Source organism: Ahaetulla prasina, chromosome 1, assembly GCF_028640845.1.
Source record: "Ahaetulla prasina isolate Xishuangbanna chromosome 1, ASM2864084v1, whole genome shotgun sequence".
NCBI classification, from domain to species: domain Eukaryota; kingdom Metazoa; phylum Chordata; class Lepidosauria; order Squamata; family Colubridae; genus Ahaetulla; species Ahaetulla prasina.
Window position 1 is genome coordinate 273,733,833 of NC_080539.1, and position 18,759 is coordinate 273,752,591.

At 35.9% G+C, this 18,759-nt stretch overlaps 1 protein-coding gene across 5 annotated transcripts in view; it reads right to left on the minus strand.

Moving 5' to 3' along the window:
* GALNT18 (polypeptide N-acetylgalactosaminyltransferase 18) overlaps positions 1-18,759 on the minus strand; it is a 397,689-nt gene that overhangs the window by 127,476 nt on the left and 251,454 nt on the right. For all 5 annotated transcript variants that reach the window (XM_058159996.1, XM_058159987.1, XM_058159968.1 and 2 more), the window contains one exon: positions 11,460-11,626. In XM_058159996.1, the coding sequence (XP_058015979.1) occupies positions 11,460-11,626 (167 nt within the window). The remainder of the gene's footprint in view (positions 1-11,459; positions 11,627-18,759) is intronic.

Here is an 18,759-nt window from a genome sequence, read left to right on the forward strand (position 1 = left end):
GAATGAATATGGAATTTTTAATTAGTTTTTAACCAATACTGTTACCATGCTAAGTGAACTGTTTCTCTCCTATGAACGATAACATAAATATGGACCAAAATTAGGGTTTTCATGGATAACTATAAATAAATCCTATTAACCATAAACATACAGAAATAATTATTTACACTTCCTTTTCTGGTTTGTAGTGGCATCTAATGAGCCCAACTATTTTTAAAAGAGAAGGTGTTGAGCAAGGTGAAGCATTTCCTTCCGAATCAAGGAGTATTGGCACAATATTTGAATAACAGTAGTAGTTTAGTTTAGCAGGTTAATAAACAAAAACTTCATTTGTTCCAAAGCAAAGATTTCAAAGCAATGGAAAATTGAGATTTTCCGTACAGTTGAATAAAAACAGTAAAAGAATATTATTTGGTCTTTTCTTTTTAACAGAAGATGTGCTCAATGTTAACTCCAGAAAATCCTAAATATATTTCTTAGCAACAAGGTGTGAAATAGTATGAGTGTGTAATGCTACAATTCCATTTGGAAATGCTGTGTTTGCACTCCCACACCTTCTAAAGTATTTTTTCCGCCCTGAACTGAATCAAAGCACTGCACAATCTGCGAAATAGATTTTCCAGTTAGGGCTGCATTTGGCATGACCCTTGCTATTCTATTTCTCACACAAGTGGAAAAACCTGTCTTCATTCATTTATGTCATTGGTAGAACAAAGGGAATCTTTTTTGGAAAGGTGCTGTTGCAAGGAAAATGAGAGGTAGACCCTAACCCTTCCTTCTATAAATCACAAACCTGTTCTGGCCCACAATATGGCTTAAAGACTTTAAGTATTTTAAAAACTTAAAGACACCAAGAGAAATGCCATTCTAATGGGTCAGTTGCAGTGGTGGGTTTCAAATTTTTTTATTACCAGTTCTGTGGGTGTGGCTTGGTGGGCGTGACATGGCTTGGTGGGTGTGGCAGGAGAAGGATACTGCAAAATCCCCATTTCCTCCCCATCAGCTAGAACTTGGGAGGCAGAGAATAGATGGGGGCGTGGCCAGTCAGAATTTTTACTACTGGTTCTCCAAACTATTCAACATTTCCGCTACCGGTTCTCCAGAACTGGTCAGAACCTGCTGAAACCCACCTCTGGTCAGTTGTAACTGGAAATCTCCCCTCCTTAAATTTGTATCAAGATACAGGTTCAGTCTCGAGGCTTCCGCTGGCAACGCAGGCTTCGCGGACGTTCCTTTGGGATCGTCTGCCCTGGGTTTCGTCAAACCGTCCCTGACAGCGTAAATGGGCTGTCAAACGGTTTGGAATTCTCTCCCCCGGTTGAAGGGGGAGGGAAGAGGGGTCAGGTTTTGGGTAGAGCTCCCCGGGATCCCCTGGAATTTAACCAGGGGATCGAAGGGTGAGAGCTCCCCTTTAGCCTGACGAAACTCCGTGCCCAGGGTGCTTCTGTTTATACAGAACGAGAAGCCGCGACCATCTCTGTGTCAAGATTTATTCCTAAAAGAGAATTTAACACAGACAGAACAGAGCAGGAGGACTAGCAAGAATTTGCAAGTAATAAATCTTAACTTCAGTTCTTAAATAGCTTTCCTTTGAATTAACTTTCAACATGAGTGGATCTAAAATGGCGTTTGCAATATACAAAGGAAAGCGAAACTATAAAGAAGAGCATAACAAGCTATTTTTTTTAAAATGGAATGAACAAGAACTGTTAATGATTTTTTTCTCCTTTTACCTTTTTCTTTATCATAATGTTTAAGAAGAAAAGTTTATTGATTTTTTTTAGATTTTACAGTTTATGAATGGCTCTTAAGCAAACAGAACTAACTATTAAAATCTTGCAAACTTCCTCATTTCAAATATGGAATTTTTTCTTTTATTTTTTTTTTTAATAGAGAATTTGCAAGTAATAAATCTTAACTTCAGTTCTTAAATAGCTTTCCTTTGAACTAACTTTCAACGAGTGGATCTAAAATGGCGTTTGCAATATACAAAGGAAAGCGAAATTATAAAGAAGAAGAGCATAACAAGCTATTTTTTAAAATGGAATGAACAAGAATTGTTAATGATTTTTTTCTCCTTTTACCTTTTTCTTTATTACAATGTTTAAGAAGAAAAGTTTATTGGAATTTTTTTTTCTCTCTTTTTGGTAGATTTTACAGTTTAGGAATGATTCTTAAGCAAACAGAGCTAATTATTAAAATCTTGCAAACTTCTTCATTTCAAATATGGAATTTTTTTTTTTATTATTATTATTACTTTTTGGTTTTTTTTTAATAGGAACTTTTGGAGGCTTATCTTTTCTTAATAAGTTTTTAAACAAGAGATTTTTACACCAATATATTAAAGATTGGAAAGTCTTTATTGCTAGATGTTAAGTTGATTGATGAGCAGATGGTGGAAAAGGTGTAAGAAAATGTGTAAGGAAATGTGTAAGATAGAAGACAAGGGGAAGGAGAATGCTTAAGATGTGATTTTGATGGTATTTTCTTTTTTTAACATATATATATAGGGTTTAATTTTTACAACTGACTTATTTTGGGTATATCATTATTTAATATATGTGAGGTATAAAGGAATGGGAAGATGGAATATTGTTTAACCCTTGGAGGATAGAAAAATTTATGGATGTAATGTTGGTATCTGGTTAAATAGAATTTAATTGTTATAATTGATATATTTTGGATATAAGTTATAATCTTAATAATGTTATTTGATAGATGTAAGGTAAATTGAAGAAATATTAATATTTGCAATGTTATTTGATTTATGTAAGTGATATTTTTGGAGATTGAAAATGTGTAAGGAAATGTGTAAGATAGAAGATAAAGGAATGGGAAGATGGAATATTGTTTAACCCTTGGAGGATAGAAAAATTTATGGATGTAATGTTGGTATCTGGTTAAATAGAATTTGTTATAATTGATATATTTTGGCTATAAGTTATAATTTTAATAATGTTATCTGACAGATGTATGAAATATTAATATTAGCAATGTTATTTGATTTATGTAAGTGATATTAAAGATATGAGAAGATAGAATATTGTTTACTTTTGGAGATTGGATAAAAATTTAAGAATTTAAGCTGGAAATATGAATTATATTTGGGATACTGTTTAAGGAAGAAAGGTATATTATAGAAGAATTTCTGATGAATACTGGAAGATGGAATATCGTTTTGGTCTTGATCGATGAAGATTGGAGATATATTTGGTCTTAATTGATGAAGATATTTTATTGATGAACTGGAAATACTAACTTAATTGGAAGATTCTGAAGATTTTAGGAGTGGAATGGACTGATATATAATGGACTGGAAGAAGAATGTACTTTTCTGTTTTTGGAAGGGGAGTTAAGGTCTTAGAGAGAGGAGTGACTATGGATTTGACTTATGTTGTATTTTAATTTATGATTGTTAATTTTATACCCTGTACTCTGTTCTGGGAAGTCTCGGGGGGTGGGAGGGGGGAGGGGGGGAAGGGGGGAGAGGGGGGAGATGAAGGATCAATGTAAAGGAATGATTGAAGATATGTAATTAAGAAATAGAAATAATTTGAAATGAAAGCGGGGCTGCTCAGCTGCCATTTCAGAAGGGAATGAAGAGGGAGAGGAGGGAGTGAAGGAAGAAAGTAGGTAGGGAAGAGAGAGGTAGAAAAGGGGGAAAGGAGAGGAAGAAGAAAGGGGAAAGAGAGAGGGTTAGAAAGGGTGGAAGAGAAGAGTAGGGAAAGAGGAGAGGACGTAGAAAAGTGAAGGAGAGGAAGGATGAAGAAAGTAGAAGAAAGTAGAGAAGGGAGGAGGAAAGGTTTGTTAAGAAGGAAGTGGTAGCTGGGCAGGTCCGAATAAGTAACAAATGAAAATTTAATGACTAATGTTGAATAAGAGACTGTATATTGAATAGGTTGTTGGAAAATGAAAATAAAACTTAAAAAAAAAAAAAAAAAAAAGGTTCAGTCTCCAGATTTCAAACTTTGACTGATTATAAGCTTCAAAACTACAGTTTTCTCAGAATTGCTTAACTTTTCTTGTATTAAGATTCAGCTGGATGTGTTGTTCCATTCTTCAACTTGCTTAGTTCACTTATTTCCTTTGCTTTGCTAACCATTTGTTTTGATCATCTATAATTCTTCATTGTAGGAGGAGAGTCAAGACAGTTCATTGCAGCTTAAAAATCAAGGAGAATCTGTCTCAAAAGTGCTTTTTCAAAAGGCAGCTGGACTGTTTTTTCCCTGAGGACGAAGAAAAAGACGATTTGCTTCTCATCCAAGAAGCTTGATCCAAGGGAGAATCTGGTTATTTAGTAGCACCTTTTCTGACTAACACATTTTATTGAAAAGCATGCATTTTCTTTTCTTTTTTTTTATAAAAAGTTTTTTATTTCCATTTTCCAACATCATATTAATGTACAATCTGTTATCCATCATTGATCATTAATTTTTATTTATTACTAAGTCGGGCCTGCCTGACTGCCACTTCCTTTCTTTACAACCTCCCTCTACCTTCTACTACTTTCCCCTTCCTTCATCTCCTTCACTTTACTACTTCCTCTCCTCCTTCTCCACTCCTCCCTTCTTCCACCCTTTCTAACCTTCTTACTCCCCACCTCCTTCTCACCTCTTTCCTACCTACTTTATTCCCTCTTCTACCCCTCTCTCCCCCTTCTAAAATGGCAGTCGAGCAGCCCCAATCTCATTTCAAATTTTAATTTCATATCTTCAATCATTACTGTACATTGATAACCATTCCATGTATCATTTCCACTCCTCTCCCCCTCCCTCCCCCCTCCCCCCCACCCCCCCGGACTTCTCAGAGCAAATACCAGGTATTATAATCAACAATCACAAGCTAAAATATACTAAATATTCATAAACTCCCACCCCTCTCTAAAACTTTAAATCCCCTTAAAACGGTTTGGCACCTTCATCAAAGGATGAAGAATAAAGGGATGAAAACAAGGACATTAATTTTAGATGCTGCCTTCTTTGTGATTATCTCTTGTAAAATTTTTAAAGAAACATTTGCAGCAGTTGAGTGAAAGAAAAAACATTTCTATAGGTATAGAACAAGTTTATACATAATGTGCGCGTTAATCAGAATTTGGATTTCAAGATTTTCCTAATATAATAAGAATAGAATTCAGGTAGTCCTCAACTAATGACAAGAATTGGGACCAGAATTTTCCATTGCTAAATTTTCCATTAATTTTCATTTTCCAAAAATTAGGACCAGAATTTTCCATTGTAAAGTGTGGCATCACATGACTGCATCACTTAGTCATGGCACTTCCGTCACTTCTGGTTGCTGTTGTTGTGCAAACTCTGCAACATTGTTCAGTGTGACATCACATGGTCAGCATTTATGACCTCCTGCCAGCTTTCCCATTGACTTTGATGGTTGGAAGTGAATGTTGCAAATGGCAATCACAAGAGTGCAAATGCTGCAACAGCAGAATAGCAAGCTGGTCGCTAAATGTCCAGATAACATTCACATGACCATGGGGATGCTGCAATGGCCATACCTTTGAGGACGGCTCATAAGTACTACTCATTTAGCACCAGTGTAAATTTCACTGGATGACTGACCATGTATAAAATAATATAGAAGTGCTTATTTCTTTTAAATTCAGGTTGGTGTTCTCACAAAATTTAGCTGAACACCATTATTCTGGAGCAGATTTTTATTAAACCAGAAGCAAGGCTTGTGTCAAAATTATAAGGATAAAATAAGAAACATAAAAGGAAGGAAGGAAGGAAGGAAGGAAGGAAGGAAGGAAGGAAGGAAGGAAGGAAGGAAGGAAAAGGAGAGGATAACCAGCAACAAGAAGAATAGACTCAATTACAATAAAATTGTTGGACATGCATTGCTGGAAGACATGAAAAACCATTAGGGACCGACCATTACAGAGAAAATCTACCTATGTGGTCACTAGAAGTTAATGCCACATAATAAAAAAAATCAAAACATAAACACAGCTACTCAAAGCAGAAATATTATGCATTCTAGCTGATTCAATATTTAAAAATCCTGCTATGGATTTACAAGAGAAAAGGGGTATCGTGTATGCTTTTAAGTATGACATCTTTTTTCATCCAGAACATATCATAGAATACTTGACACATTTAAACACAGATGTCATCACATTTTAAATATCAGTCTTACTCCCGAGATAGCATAAGCTATTTAATAGAATAGAATAGAATAGAATAGAATAGAATAGAATAGAATAGAATAGAATAGAATTTTATTGGCCAAGTGTGATTGGACACACAAGGAATTTGTCTTGGTGCATATGCTCTCAGTGTACATAAAAGAAAAGATAAGTTCATCAAGGTACAACATTTATGTTTACATAGATGTTTATATCACACTTCTTCAACCCATAGGACTCTTGGATCAACTTTGAAATATGTTTAAACAATCAAATATAAATAACAAATTTTAAACAATAAAGTCACAATGGCAGACCAAACCATCATTAAAAAAATCTAATAATTGGAAATGAAAAGACTTTAGCTTCAATGCCTTTCTGTAAACTGAGAACAGGAGTTTCAAAACTTGGATAATCTACATCTGGTCACTATCTTTTTTTCTTATGAAAGCATCTGAAAATGATCTTATGGTTTGAGGAATTTTATTTATTTATTTTGTCACAACAGTATATATAAGCATAAGCATGAAAGTAACTATATAATATATAAGCATATATATAAGCATAAGTATGTAATAACTATATTAACTGGATATAATGAAAAGAAACAATAGGACAGGAATGGTAGGCACGTTTGTGCTCTTATGCATGCCCCTTACAGACCTCTTAGGAATAGGGTCAATAGTAGACAGTTTTTAGTTAAAGCTTTGGGGATTTTGAGAAGAGACCACAGAGTCAGGTAGTCTGTTCCAAGCATTAACAACTCTGTTACAGAAGTCATGTTTTATGACTTTATCTAACAATTATCTAACAATTGTGGAAGGTTTTAATTTCATTCATAGCGATTTCTTCACAGAAAGCATAATATTTTCAGGCATATTTAAATAATTAGGCAGCTTTTTGCTGAAGTGCTGCCGGCAAAAACAAAATAAATATTTGACAACATATAGGCTTAAGTAATTTACTTGGTAAATGACTGTACTGTAAGGATAAGTAAGTAAATGTCCAGTTCTGATACTGTTGAGAAATACAAAGTAGGGTTCCCTGGAAATTTGTGCTGGAACCAATGCTTTCTAATTTTTATATAAATAAATGATCAGGAATTAGTGAAGTGGTTTGCTGATGTTACCTTACTGTTCAGCATAGTAAAATAAAAAAGGAGATTGTGAGGTGTTCAAAAAGAATCTCTTCAGACTGTAAAAATGGATTTCGAAATGGCAAATGTAGCTCAGTGTAAACAATGTGAAATGATGCATGTTGATACAGATAATTCAAAGTTTATCTGGATATTAATGAGATCTAAAGTGTCAGAGAAGGACCCAGAGTCATGATAGAAAGCTCAATGAAAATGTCAACCCAGTATGCAGCTGCTGTAAAACAAGGCAAGTTCCCTGATTGAAATTATTAGGAAGGGAAATGAAAATAGAACTGCTGATACAATAGTGCCCTTATAAATATATAGGATGAAACCACCGTTGGAATATGACATATTTTTGCCACTGTACTATCACTGTACATACAGTGGTAGAAAAAATGCAAAAAATAGCAATCAAGATGATTAGGGTTGATTACAGGACTTCCATTGTAAGGATGGGTATAGCAATGAAGGATCCTTAGACTGGAATGAAGGAGGTAAGGACAGCCATGAGATGATAGATAGATAAATAGATAGGTAGGTAGGTAGATAGATAGATAGATAGATAGATAGATAGATAGATAGATAGATAGATAGATAGATAGATAGATAGATAGATAGATAAATGGGATATGATAGATATTTTACATGGCATAGATAACTTGTATAAACAGAAATTTTTCCATCACACAAATAATAGTGGAGAAAATACACATTTAATCTAAATGGAAAGAGATTCAAGACAGATCATTTAATGAGTAAGACAAAAGTCAGCACTTTTTAGGCTAGAGTTAGAAATTATGTAAACACTTAACAAATATTCAGCTTCAGGATAACCAAACACCATTAAGAAAATCAATTAGTGAATGGGACAGATGGTAAGTAGAAAATTAAGAGTTTGAATCACCCTGGGAATCAGAGGGACAGATATATTCGCACAGCAGTGGACAAGCAGCTGCTCATTTAGCTTCCTCCTTGCTGACAATAATTTTTTTTAATCTAGAGCTGTCTTTGAGACATGTCCTGACTTGTCTAGATTTGGATCTGGATTTTGCCATGTAAAGTGTGGAGATTTTCAATTTACTGCTCAGTTTTGGTGACTCAGGTCCAACCATCTCAATGCCCAAATTCACTACCATTAATATGAGAAGAAAGGCAACGTATAAAAATCTGGCAACTCCAAATCTCAATCAGCAAATGCTCTGTGTTAAACATTGGAAAAAAGAATCTAAACACTAAATATAAGCTCGATGGCCATTACCTTGTAGATGACCCCCACCCCGTTAAAGACCTTGGAGTTTTCATATCCAATGATCTAAGTGCCAAAGCCCACTGCAACTACATCACAAAAAAGGCTTTAAGAGTTGTAAACTTAATCTTGCGTAGCTTCTTCTCCAGAAACACTACACTACTAACCAGAGCATATAAAACATTTGCTAGAACAATTCTTGAATACAGCTCACCTGTCTGGGACCCACACCTCATTTCGGACATTAATACAATTGAGCATGTCCAGAAATATTTTACAAGAAGAGTTCTCCACTCCTCTGATTACAACAAAATACCTTATGCCACCAGACTTGAAATACTGGGTTTAGAAAATTTAGAACTCTGCCACCTTCAACATGACCTGAGTTTAACTCATAGAATCATCTGTTACAACGTCCTTCCTGTTGAAGACTACTTCAGCTTCAATCACAACAATACACTAGCACACAATAGATTTAAGTTTAATGTGAACCGCTCCAATCTTGATTGCAGAAAATATGACTTCAGTAACAGAGTTGTTAATGCCTGGAATGCACTACCTGACTTTGTGGTCTCTTCCCAAAATCCCCAAAGCTTTAACTAAAAACTATCTACTATTGACATCACCCCATTCCTAAGGGGTCTGTAAGGGGGGTGCATAAGAGCACCAACGTGCCTACCGTTCCTGTCCCAATGTCCCCTTTGATTGTATCCAATTTGTATAGTTATTTTATACTTATGCTTATATACATGCTTATATATCGTATAATTATTTCATGCTTATGCTTATATATACTGTTGTGACAAATAAAATAAATAAAAATAAAATAAAGATCAAGAATTGACATGATGACTTCTGTTGAGTTTTGATCTAGTGGTTAATGACTTTCTTCAGTAATATTACCAAATGGCTATCCTGATGCACTACCCAGCTATGTAATGAATCATCTTGCTAACAGATGGGACCACTTGCCTAACTGATAGAACAGAACTAATTATCACAATGATAAGACTCTAAACTGACTCTAAGACTTTTCAGCTATAAAAATATGATGGAATTCAAATAAATTTAATTTTATTCTTGCTCGGTGTCTATTATATCTCTGGAACTAGTTGACTCCCCATGTGAACTTCGTATAATTTATAATTAGCCTATAAGATAGAATCTGTGATCAGTACAGAATTATGTTGTTGAGTTTCAACAACCAACACAGCATATCAGTTAAAACAGAAAATGCTTTAATCAGCTAGTTCAAAGATGGGCTATCAGGTGAAACATACAAGAAGTGCTTTTATTAAGTTATGCAGACATCGTGACTAGATCAAAAAGTTGAATCTCTAGAGCTGAGACATGAATGGAAGACACCACTACAGGTAGATCTCAATTTACAACTAATTTGGAAACAGAATTTCAGTCATTGAACAAAACAGTGATTAAGCCAGAGGAGCACTTCACTCCAGGACCATAATCTCAATGGTTCTCCCAGTTGAAGTCATTGAGTGACTACAAGCAGTTATTAAGTGGATAGTGTGAAAGAGTTGTTTGTCAAAGGAGGGCAGACAGCTCCTCTTTATGTGCACAAAGGAACTTTAAGATCTTTTTTTTTTCCAGTCTGAAGGAGTTGCCCTCCCCTCTGTGCGCGGAAGGGAAATCTAGTGCTAAACTGGAGAAAATAAGCTTGGATCTTCATGATTTGAACTTCCTTTTTCCAGCCCACTGCAAGAGTCACCCTTCACCCCCATGCACAGAGGGGAGAGGAAATCCTTCAGCAGGTGCCAGCTTGCAACCTTCCCTCCATTGACTTCCTGGTCAAATGATGATCACATGATTGCTGCCTGTTCAATGGTTTTTAGGGTTGAAACTATTAACGATTATGGGGTTTCTCAGGATTCAATACAGAATGATTGGAACCTCAAAAACTGACCAAGCATTCCTCCAATATTTTTTTTGGAATTTATATCCCGCCCATCTCCAAAGACTCTGGGCGGCTTACATTGTGTTAAGCAATAGTCTTTATCCATTTGTATATTATATACAAAAATCAACTTTTATTGCCCCAACAATCTGGGTCCTCATTTTACCTACCTTATAAAGGATGGAAGGCTGAGTCAACCTTGGGCCTGGTGGGACTAGAACCTGCAGTAATTGCAAGCAGCTGTGTTAATAACAGACTGCTTAGTCTGTTGAGCCACCAGAGGCCCCTAAGTGCTTTTTCCAATAGTCTTCCTATTGCCTTCCTTTAATTTTTGAAGTCTTACCTAAACTGGAGCTCAAAGAGCTTACAATTTGATTGTACTTATTTCATTTTGTTTGTTTTGGGTAGTAACATTTTTTTGTATATCTGAGCTGTGCCTATAGAACTTCTTAGTTTAAGCTTAGGATCTCACCACTGCCATGTAAGTTCTGGAACTGAGCATGATAAAAAAAATACTTTTTTTTTACATGACACGTAATTAAACTGTGGTAAAAGTTAAAGAAAGGACAAGCAACTGGGATGGTTTTTAAAAGGGAATGGGGTGGTTCATGGAGTATCAGACTATCAGTGGCTAATACTGGTAGTTGTTCATTACTTCCTAAATTATATGTAGTATGTTAATACTGGTTGCTGGGAAATGGAATCTGAAGGAGGCTATCAACAACCTGCTGCTCAGTCTTATGAGCTTCCCAAAGGCATCCAGTTGGCCACTGTGAGACAGAATGTGGACCAGATGGGCCTAATAGCCTGAAAAAAGAGTTCTTTTTATGAAATGATCCATTTAGTGCAGATATAAAAGGAGAAAAAAATACTGGGGAATGAAAGATCGTGACTAACTTTGTTCTTTACAAAGTCAGCTACAACATCAAAGTCATCTTGAATACAGAATGATTTCATTAAGAATGCATTGGAACACACCCAAAAACATGCCATCTATTTGGTACATGCTACTCACCGTTGTTACTATTGTCATCCACTAAAATAATCTCTTTCAACAAATGAGCAGGAGTCCTATCGATTGCAGAATGAATGGACCGTAGAATCACCGAAAGGGCTTCATTCACAAATATGAAAACAATGCTGACCTCAGGAAGACTCTCTGGAAAGGTGAGGTTCTTGCACCTTTGGGAGGGGAAAAGAGGATTTAGTCTAAATTTTTGATTGAAATGTTTAAAATTGAAAATTCAAAAGTTAATTTGAATAAACCCCATAACAACAGTATAAAGATATTCAGAGTCAGTGGCTCACCCAAAGCTGTGCATATGTTTCTTTATTGAATATGTCTGGAACCCTCACCACATTTCTCACATCAGTAAAATTGAACATGTCCAGAAATATTTTACAAGAAGAGTTCTTCACTCCTCTGAAAACAACAAAATACCTTATCCCACCAGACTTGAAATCCTAGGCTTAGAAAACTTAGAACTCCGTCGCCTTCGACAAGACCTAAGTTTAACTCATAGAATCATCTATTGTAATGTCCTTCCTGTTAAAGACTACTTCAGCTTTAATTGCAATAATACAAGAGCAACCAACAGATTTAAACTCAATGTTAACCGCTTTAATCTAGATTGCAGAAAACATGATTTCTGTAACAGAATCATCAGTGCTTGGAACACTTTACATGACTCGGTGGTCTCTTTCCATAATCCCAAAAGCTTTAACCAAAAACTTTCTACTATTGACCTCACCTCATTCCTAAGAGGACCATAAGGGGCGTGCATAAGAGCACAAACGTGCCTACCGTTCCTGTCCTATTGTTTTTCTTCTTTTCTTCTTATATATATATATATATATATATGCTTATACCTCCTAATATTCCCTCATATATATGTTTATATACTATATAATCTTTTTGTGTGATGCTTATATATATTGTTGTGACAAAATAAATAAATAAATAAATAAATAAATACTTAAGCATTTGAGAAATATATTGATGAACAAGGATCTCTCAGATGCCACATACACCCAAACATCCAATTTTTCTTGCCTCATGAAATATTATTTAAATCTTGATTGGTTCCTGACTAGCTGCTGGAAAAGGCATACAGTACATATTTTACTTAGGTTCTTTAAACTGTATGACAATCTTTCAGCTAGCTCACTGTTAGATCCCTAAAGATTGTTGTGGCTGAACTGAAGTAGTACTTTTCGCCAATGTCATCCTACTTCAAACAGATTACAAAACAGTATTAATTACTCTCAGTCAACTGCATCTTTGGCCCCCAAATAGGAGTTGACTTTCTGGAAACTCATTATTCTCCACAGCTTGAAAAGAAAATTCTCAAAAATGATCTTTAAAACAGCTGGTCATGCATAACTTGAAACTGTCAAATGGCAGCATTTCAAAAAAAGGGTAAAAAAGATTAAAGCTTAGATATTATCATTCGATGGGTGCCTTATAGACACTTTTCTCCTTATTAACCCAAATTAAGTTATTTAACCTGAATGTAATGCTGCATATTTTAATTGTGACCCTAATTTTGTGAAGTGTTTGGCTTGTTTTAGCTAGTTGATTTTAATGTACTTGTTAACATGCAATCTCAAAGCCATCTCTTTGGAGCAAATCTCTCAACAGGTATATTTTCAGTATTACTGTATTTGTGAAAGTATAATATATTATAATAAGAGTACCTCCAATATCTATCATCTCCCTAACAATTTTTATTTGTGTCTATGTGATGATTCTCAAAATAATGTGCCAATTCAAATGAACTGTTGTTATGGTTGCCAGAAAAAAAATGCATGCAAAAGGATACTGTTCATATTCTATTTCAAACACAATTGGCGGCAAAGGGGAAAGTCCCCAGAAGGTTGTTTCATAAGTATTCATATATAAATCAAATGTGTTCAGGATGATATTGCTGCTGTTCCTCATAATGGAAGGAGTGTAGTAAGTGGCACGCAGATAGTTCGCTTAGAATAATGAGAAATTATTCTTCCATATTAAGCTAACCATTTGCAATCTGTTGTCAAAGGCATTTCCATCACAAAAATACTGAATTCCATTTTGCTTTCTATTAAAATGCAAAGTTCTCCTACAGAAGCTCCCAAACACTATAGATGTGGCAAAGCTATTTGGCATCCTAAGCCTTTTTCGTTCTGATAAATGCACCTTTTAAATGGCAAGAATAGGAAGGAGGATCCTATATGCATTTTTTCTGCATCAGAAGAATAGGAAGGAGGATCATATATATATTTTCTGCATTGCTCCCATTCTAGCATATATGATTTACATATAATGCACAGTGTTGCGCTTGCCGTTTTTCTACTTTTTAATGTTCATCCGTGTTCGCTGATCTAATCGAAACTCTTCAATAATATCAGAGTCAGAGAAGAAATTAAAGAATAAATCTGCAGTAATTTTTTGAGAGGAGAGGTACTGGTTGGGGAAAGGGGCAACATGTCAGGAAACACCAGGATAATTTCATGATGGAAAGAGAATAAAGCAGAGCAGGGCAAAGCAAAATAAACAACAAGAATGGCAACAATGAAACAAATCAGCAATGAGAGCCATCATGCAGGCAAGTACTAGGAAGCGGATGTAAGGACTGGCGCCAGACGCTAAGAGAAGAATATGAAGTGGGCTAGAGCGAAAAGAGAAAAAGGCATCAATTCATGCCTTTAACTATTTTTAACAGAAAAGCAGGATAAAATATTACAAATAATTACAAAAACAAGGCACTGCATAATGAAGTGTGGTGGTAACAATGAAGGATGCATGTCTGCTACCATCACCCCACTCATGAGGACAGCTTGGGCCTTACTTTTAACAGCATCTTCTTCAGGTAAACTCTGCCTGCACTTCATGGGCAAGTAGAAGAGGATGCTCTGGATGAAAGAGGCTAAGACCCAAAGAATGTTCAGTATGAAGCTCTTTCTCTGTGAAAGAGATTTGTCCTCTGAGATCATATATTACATGTTCCTACCCAATAACACGTTGTAGAACAGTAAAAGCAACAATCTTCAGGACAGGAAGGCATCTGGACCTACCTGATAGCAGCAATGCTTTTAATGCTACAGGTTGGTCCAATTTTTGCAACTGGAAACAGTAGTATAATGAGAACAGAATCTCTATGATTCTGGTTATAACATTTATCAAAATGATAATTTATGAAATGTATATGCCACCCTAACTTCCAGAGACTCTGGGCAGCTCTCTCTCAGACTGAACTATTATCCGTCTAAATAATAAAGATATAATCATTATGAAGAGAAAACAGCCCACAAAGAACTCAACAAAGAGCTAGTGGCTCATGAATTAATTAGGGCATCTTTTGGAAACTTCACACTAATATAGCTGTAGGCCACATAAAAGACAGAGATCAGATAGTCAATAAAGAAACTGAAACATTTCAGAAGAAAGAAATGGGTTCTCTTGGATACAGTCTACATTTTCTTTACATACACCTCTTTCTTTTTCCTTCCAACTATGCTCGGAAGAAATATTACAAGCGAAATTTAAAATAAAATTCCACAGGATAAATTACAATAATTTGAAGGTTAACTTCTATTAAGATTCAACATGTTGCAAAGAAGCCAAGGCTACTCAATAAAACTCATGAGGGATGAGATATTGCAGTGTAAATTTTACTGATGTTTAACATACTGCAAAAAAATAATAATAATGTTGCATGTCCATTATATTATCAGTTTGCTTAATAGTAGGCTAGTGAATACTATTCAATGAATCAATAAGCTAACCAGGTTACTGCTTTATGTTCATCTCAGTAAGTAAGAAACCAACTTTTAATATGATTTCATTTGTCAATATCAGTGCATAAGTAAAGAACATGTATAAGCGTAAGGTTTAGACTACCCACATGATTTTAAAAATGAAAAAAAATTAAAGATTAAGAGTATTGACAAAAGGTCAAGGCATAATGCAGGTATAATGATTTCACATTGTTGTTTAAGCATCTTCTAGTATAGAATTAATAATATTTCTGATTTCTTTTTTCTTTTCATTCTCAGACAAAACATTAACTTGTAACATTATCTTTGCCATTTAAATGTTAATATACTTTATTGAAAGCCAAGACAAGAATTGCATATAAATTACCTTTATTCTTTTATAATAACAAATTGCAATCACATAATTGTGGGGATGCTTGCAATGGCAGAACTCCAAGAACCAGTTGTAACTATCACTCATTCATTGCCACCATATTTTTAAACGAGGATCACTTGTATTTTTTTAGAGCATAAGTAACCCCCATTCTCTTCCACATGTACATTTATAGGCCATGCTTTGGAAAGTATCTGAGGCCTATTTGCTACTCTTTTCACCTGACCCATGATTAAATGAGGAAATATCTAGTAATCCAGTTCCCCATTTCATCTGAAACAATGAATATTAGTTCATAAAAAGCCACATTTGTAGGAGAAGACCAGCTGAGCCCAAGAATGGGGTCAAATGCATCATCAGTCTGGAGTTCCAATGTGCCAAAAGAGATTTAAGTCAACTCCTCTTGAAGTCTTATCTGCCTTGTAGATAAGAACAGATTCTTGTTTACAGATTGCATGAAATAAACTCACAGTGCTTTTGAACTCTGTCCTGCTCTTGGTTTCTTGCGCCTGACAATATTAAGAATTTGTTTCAATAGCCTAGGGTTGAGCTACAGCCAAATATATATATTATTATAAGTTGTCATTAAAGAACCATAGTTTCTTAGTTTAATTGTTTAACTTATTTTTTTTCTTTCTGCCAGTAAATGGTGTTGGCCTATAAAGTACTTCAGTATTCAGTTTCACAAAAGGTACTTGGGAGCAAAGCTGGGAATATAACATCTATACCATTCCCCAGTATTGTGCAGCTTAATTTCAAAACTGCTGTATGATCCCAGAAAAAGATGTAGCTGCTTTAAAGAGCTGCTGATACTGGTGCTATTTTTGACTGCCTCTGTGCTCTACATGCATTTTGAAAAACTAATTTGAAGCATTGCATGCTTCTAAAATGTGGCTTTAGGATATTTCCGTGAAACAAGGGATGGCAGAAATTTTCTGCTTTGTTTGCACTGTACAGGAGAAACCAAGATGCTGCCTTCACTGAACTCATATATCATCTGTTTAGAGCAAGATATATTAGCTGAAATGTGTATAGAATGCAGAATCCAGAAAAAGAAACTAACTTATGTTCAGACTGGGGATCGTGACAACCTCAGGCAGGAGGTGACAGTATCCTCATGAATAAGATCATTTATCAAATAATCCTCAAATAAAATGCTTACATTCAAATAGGATGCTCAAATCTCTTTCTTTATGGATATTTTTCTTATTCCCTATAGCCTTATTACTTTGTAATTTGTTTTGAGTTTATTCTTATAGCAGTGGTTCCAACTTCTTTACCAGGGGTCTCCAACCTTGACAACTTTAAAACTTGTGAACTTCAACTCCCAGAATACCAAAGCCAGCAAAGAATTCTGGGAGTTGAAGTCCACAAGTCTTAAAATTGTCAAGGTTGGAGACTCCTGTTCTTTACCACTCATCCAGTCATCTTATCCTAGCCACACAGCAGTAGTGGGTTGCTACCGGTTCTCCCCAGTTCGCAAGAACCGGTAGTAAACATTTTGAGTAGTTCAGAGAACCGGTAGTAAAAATTCTGCCTGGCCCCACCCCCAATCTATTGCTGCCTCCCGACTCCCAGCTGATCGGCTAGAAGGAAAAAATCAAGACTCACTTGTCAAAGAAGAGAAAAAACAACAACAAGACACTGTCCCTTTAAATTGATCGGCTGCTTCTCAGCCAGGAGATCGCTTGGCAAAGAAGAAGGGGGGGGGGAAACACTGTCATTTTAAATTGACAGAGTGGCTAGAAGCTCCATTCTGAGTCAGCTGAACAACAAATTGGATAAGAAGAGGAATTCTTGTATGGTTCAATGTTTTTGAAGTTTTGGGGTTTGTGCAACATGGGCTTTGTGTTTCTAAAAAGGTTTGGGCGGATTTCCATTGTGAAGTATCCTGTCTTGAATGAGTTTTCTGCCTGCTTATAAATGGAGCCGAACTTCCGGTAGCTGTTTTCTACTTACAAAGTTTCCTTTATGCAGCTGGCAGGAATGTGGAATTCCAGGCAGGTTCCTTGCTAGCAGCTTGATTATTATTATTATTTTTGTTTACATTTATATCTCGCCCTTCTCCGAAGACTCAGGGCGGCTTACAGTGTATAAGGCAATAGTCTCATTCTATTTGTATATTTTTTACAAAGTCAACTTATTGCCCCCCCAACAATCTGGGTCCTCATTTTACCTACCTTATAAAGGATGGAAGGCTGAGTCAACCTTGGGCCGGGCTTGAACCTGCAGTAATTGCAGGCTCTGTGTTCTAATAACAGGCTTCTTAATGGCCTGAGCTATCCCGGCCCTTAAATATCTGTATTTATTCCTTAAATATCTGGGATATTTTATTTGGGAAATGAAGAGGGGGAAGTTTGATTCCTTCCCAGAGCAGATTAGTGGGGTGGGGAGGGAATGGGGATTTTAGGCTTGCTGTCAAACATCAGCCATAATACTAATGATTGTTTTGAACAATATGCAGGTTGTATTACATGAATCGCTATTTTATATGTGAAATTATGACTGAAACCTATATAGGTTTACACTGTCAGGAAGTTTGTCCTTAGTTTTAGGTTGCTTCTCTCTTTGTTGAGTTTCCATCCATTGCTTCTTGTTTTGCCTTCTGGTGCTTTGGAAAATACTCCCCCCACTTTCTTTCTAGCAGCCCCTTAAAAGCCTGTTGCCTATCACACTCTTGGGCAAAGCATGTGAGCCATTTCCTCCTTTCAGTGGTCCATGAAAGTGCATCTATAGCAGAGGTCTCTAACTTTGGCCACTTTAAGACGTTAAGACAGCAAAGCTGGCTGAGGAATTCTGGGAGTTGAAGTGGCCAAGTTTGGAGACCCCTGATCTATAGTATGTAGAAAATAAAGTTGCAAAAAGGTGAACAACATTTTTGCAGAACTATAGATACGTTGAGGCTGGGTGTGACAAGGAATGGCTGGGAGTGGAGGGGCCAGGCGAGGTACCCCTTGACATGAGAGACATTGAGTTGGCCACGCCTACCCAGTCATATGACCATCAAACCACACCCACTGTCACATGACCATCAAGCCATGCCCACAAAATAAGCCACGCCCACAGAACTGGTAGCAAAAAAATTTATAACCCACCCCTGCCACACAGTGTCTTTTATCTGTGGCCTATATTATTATCCTGTTTAACCCTATTGCTATAACTTATTACCCTATCTTTGTGACAG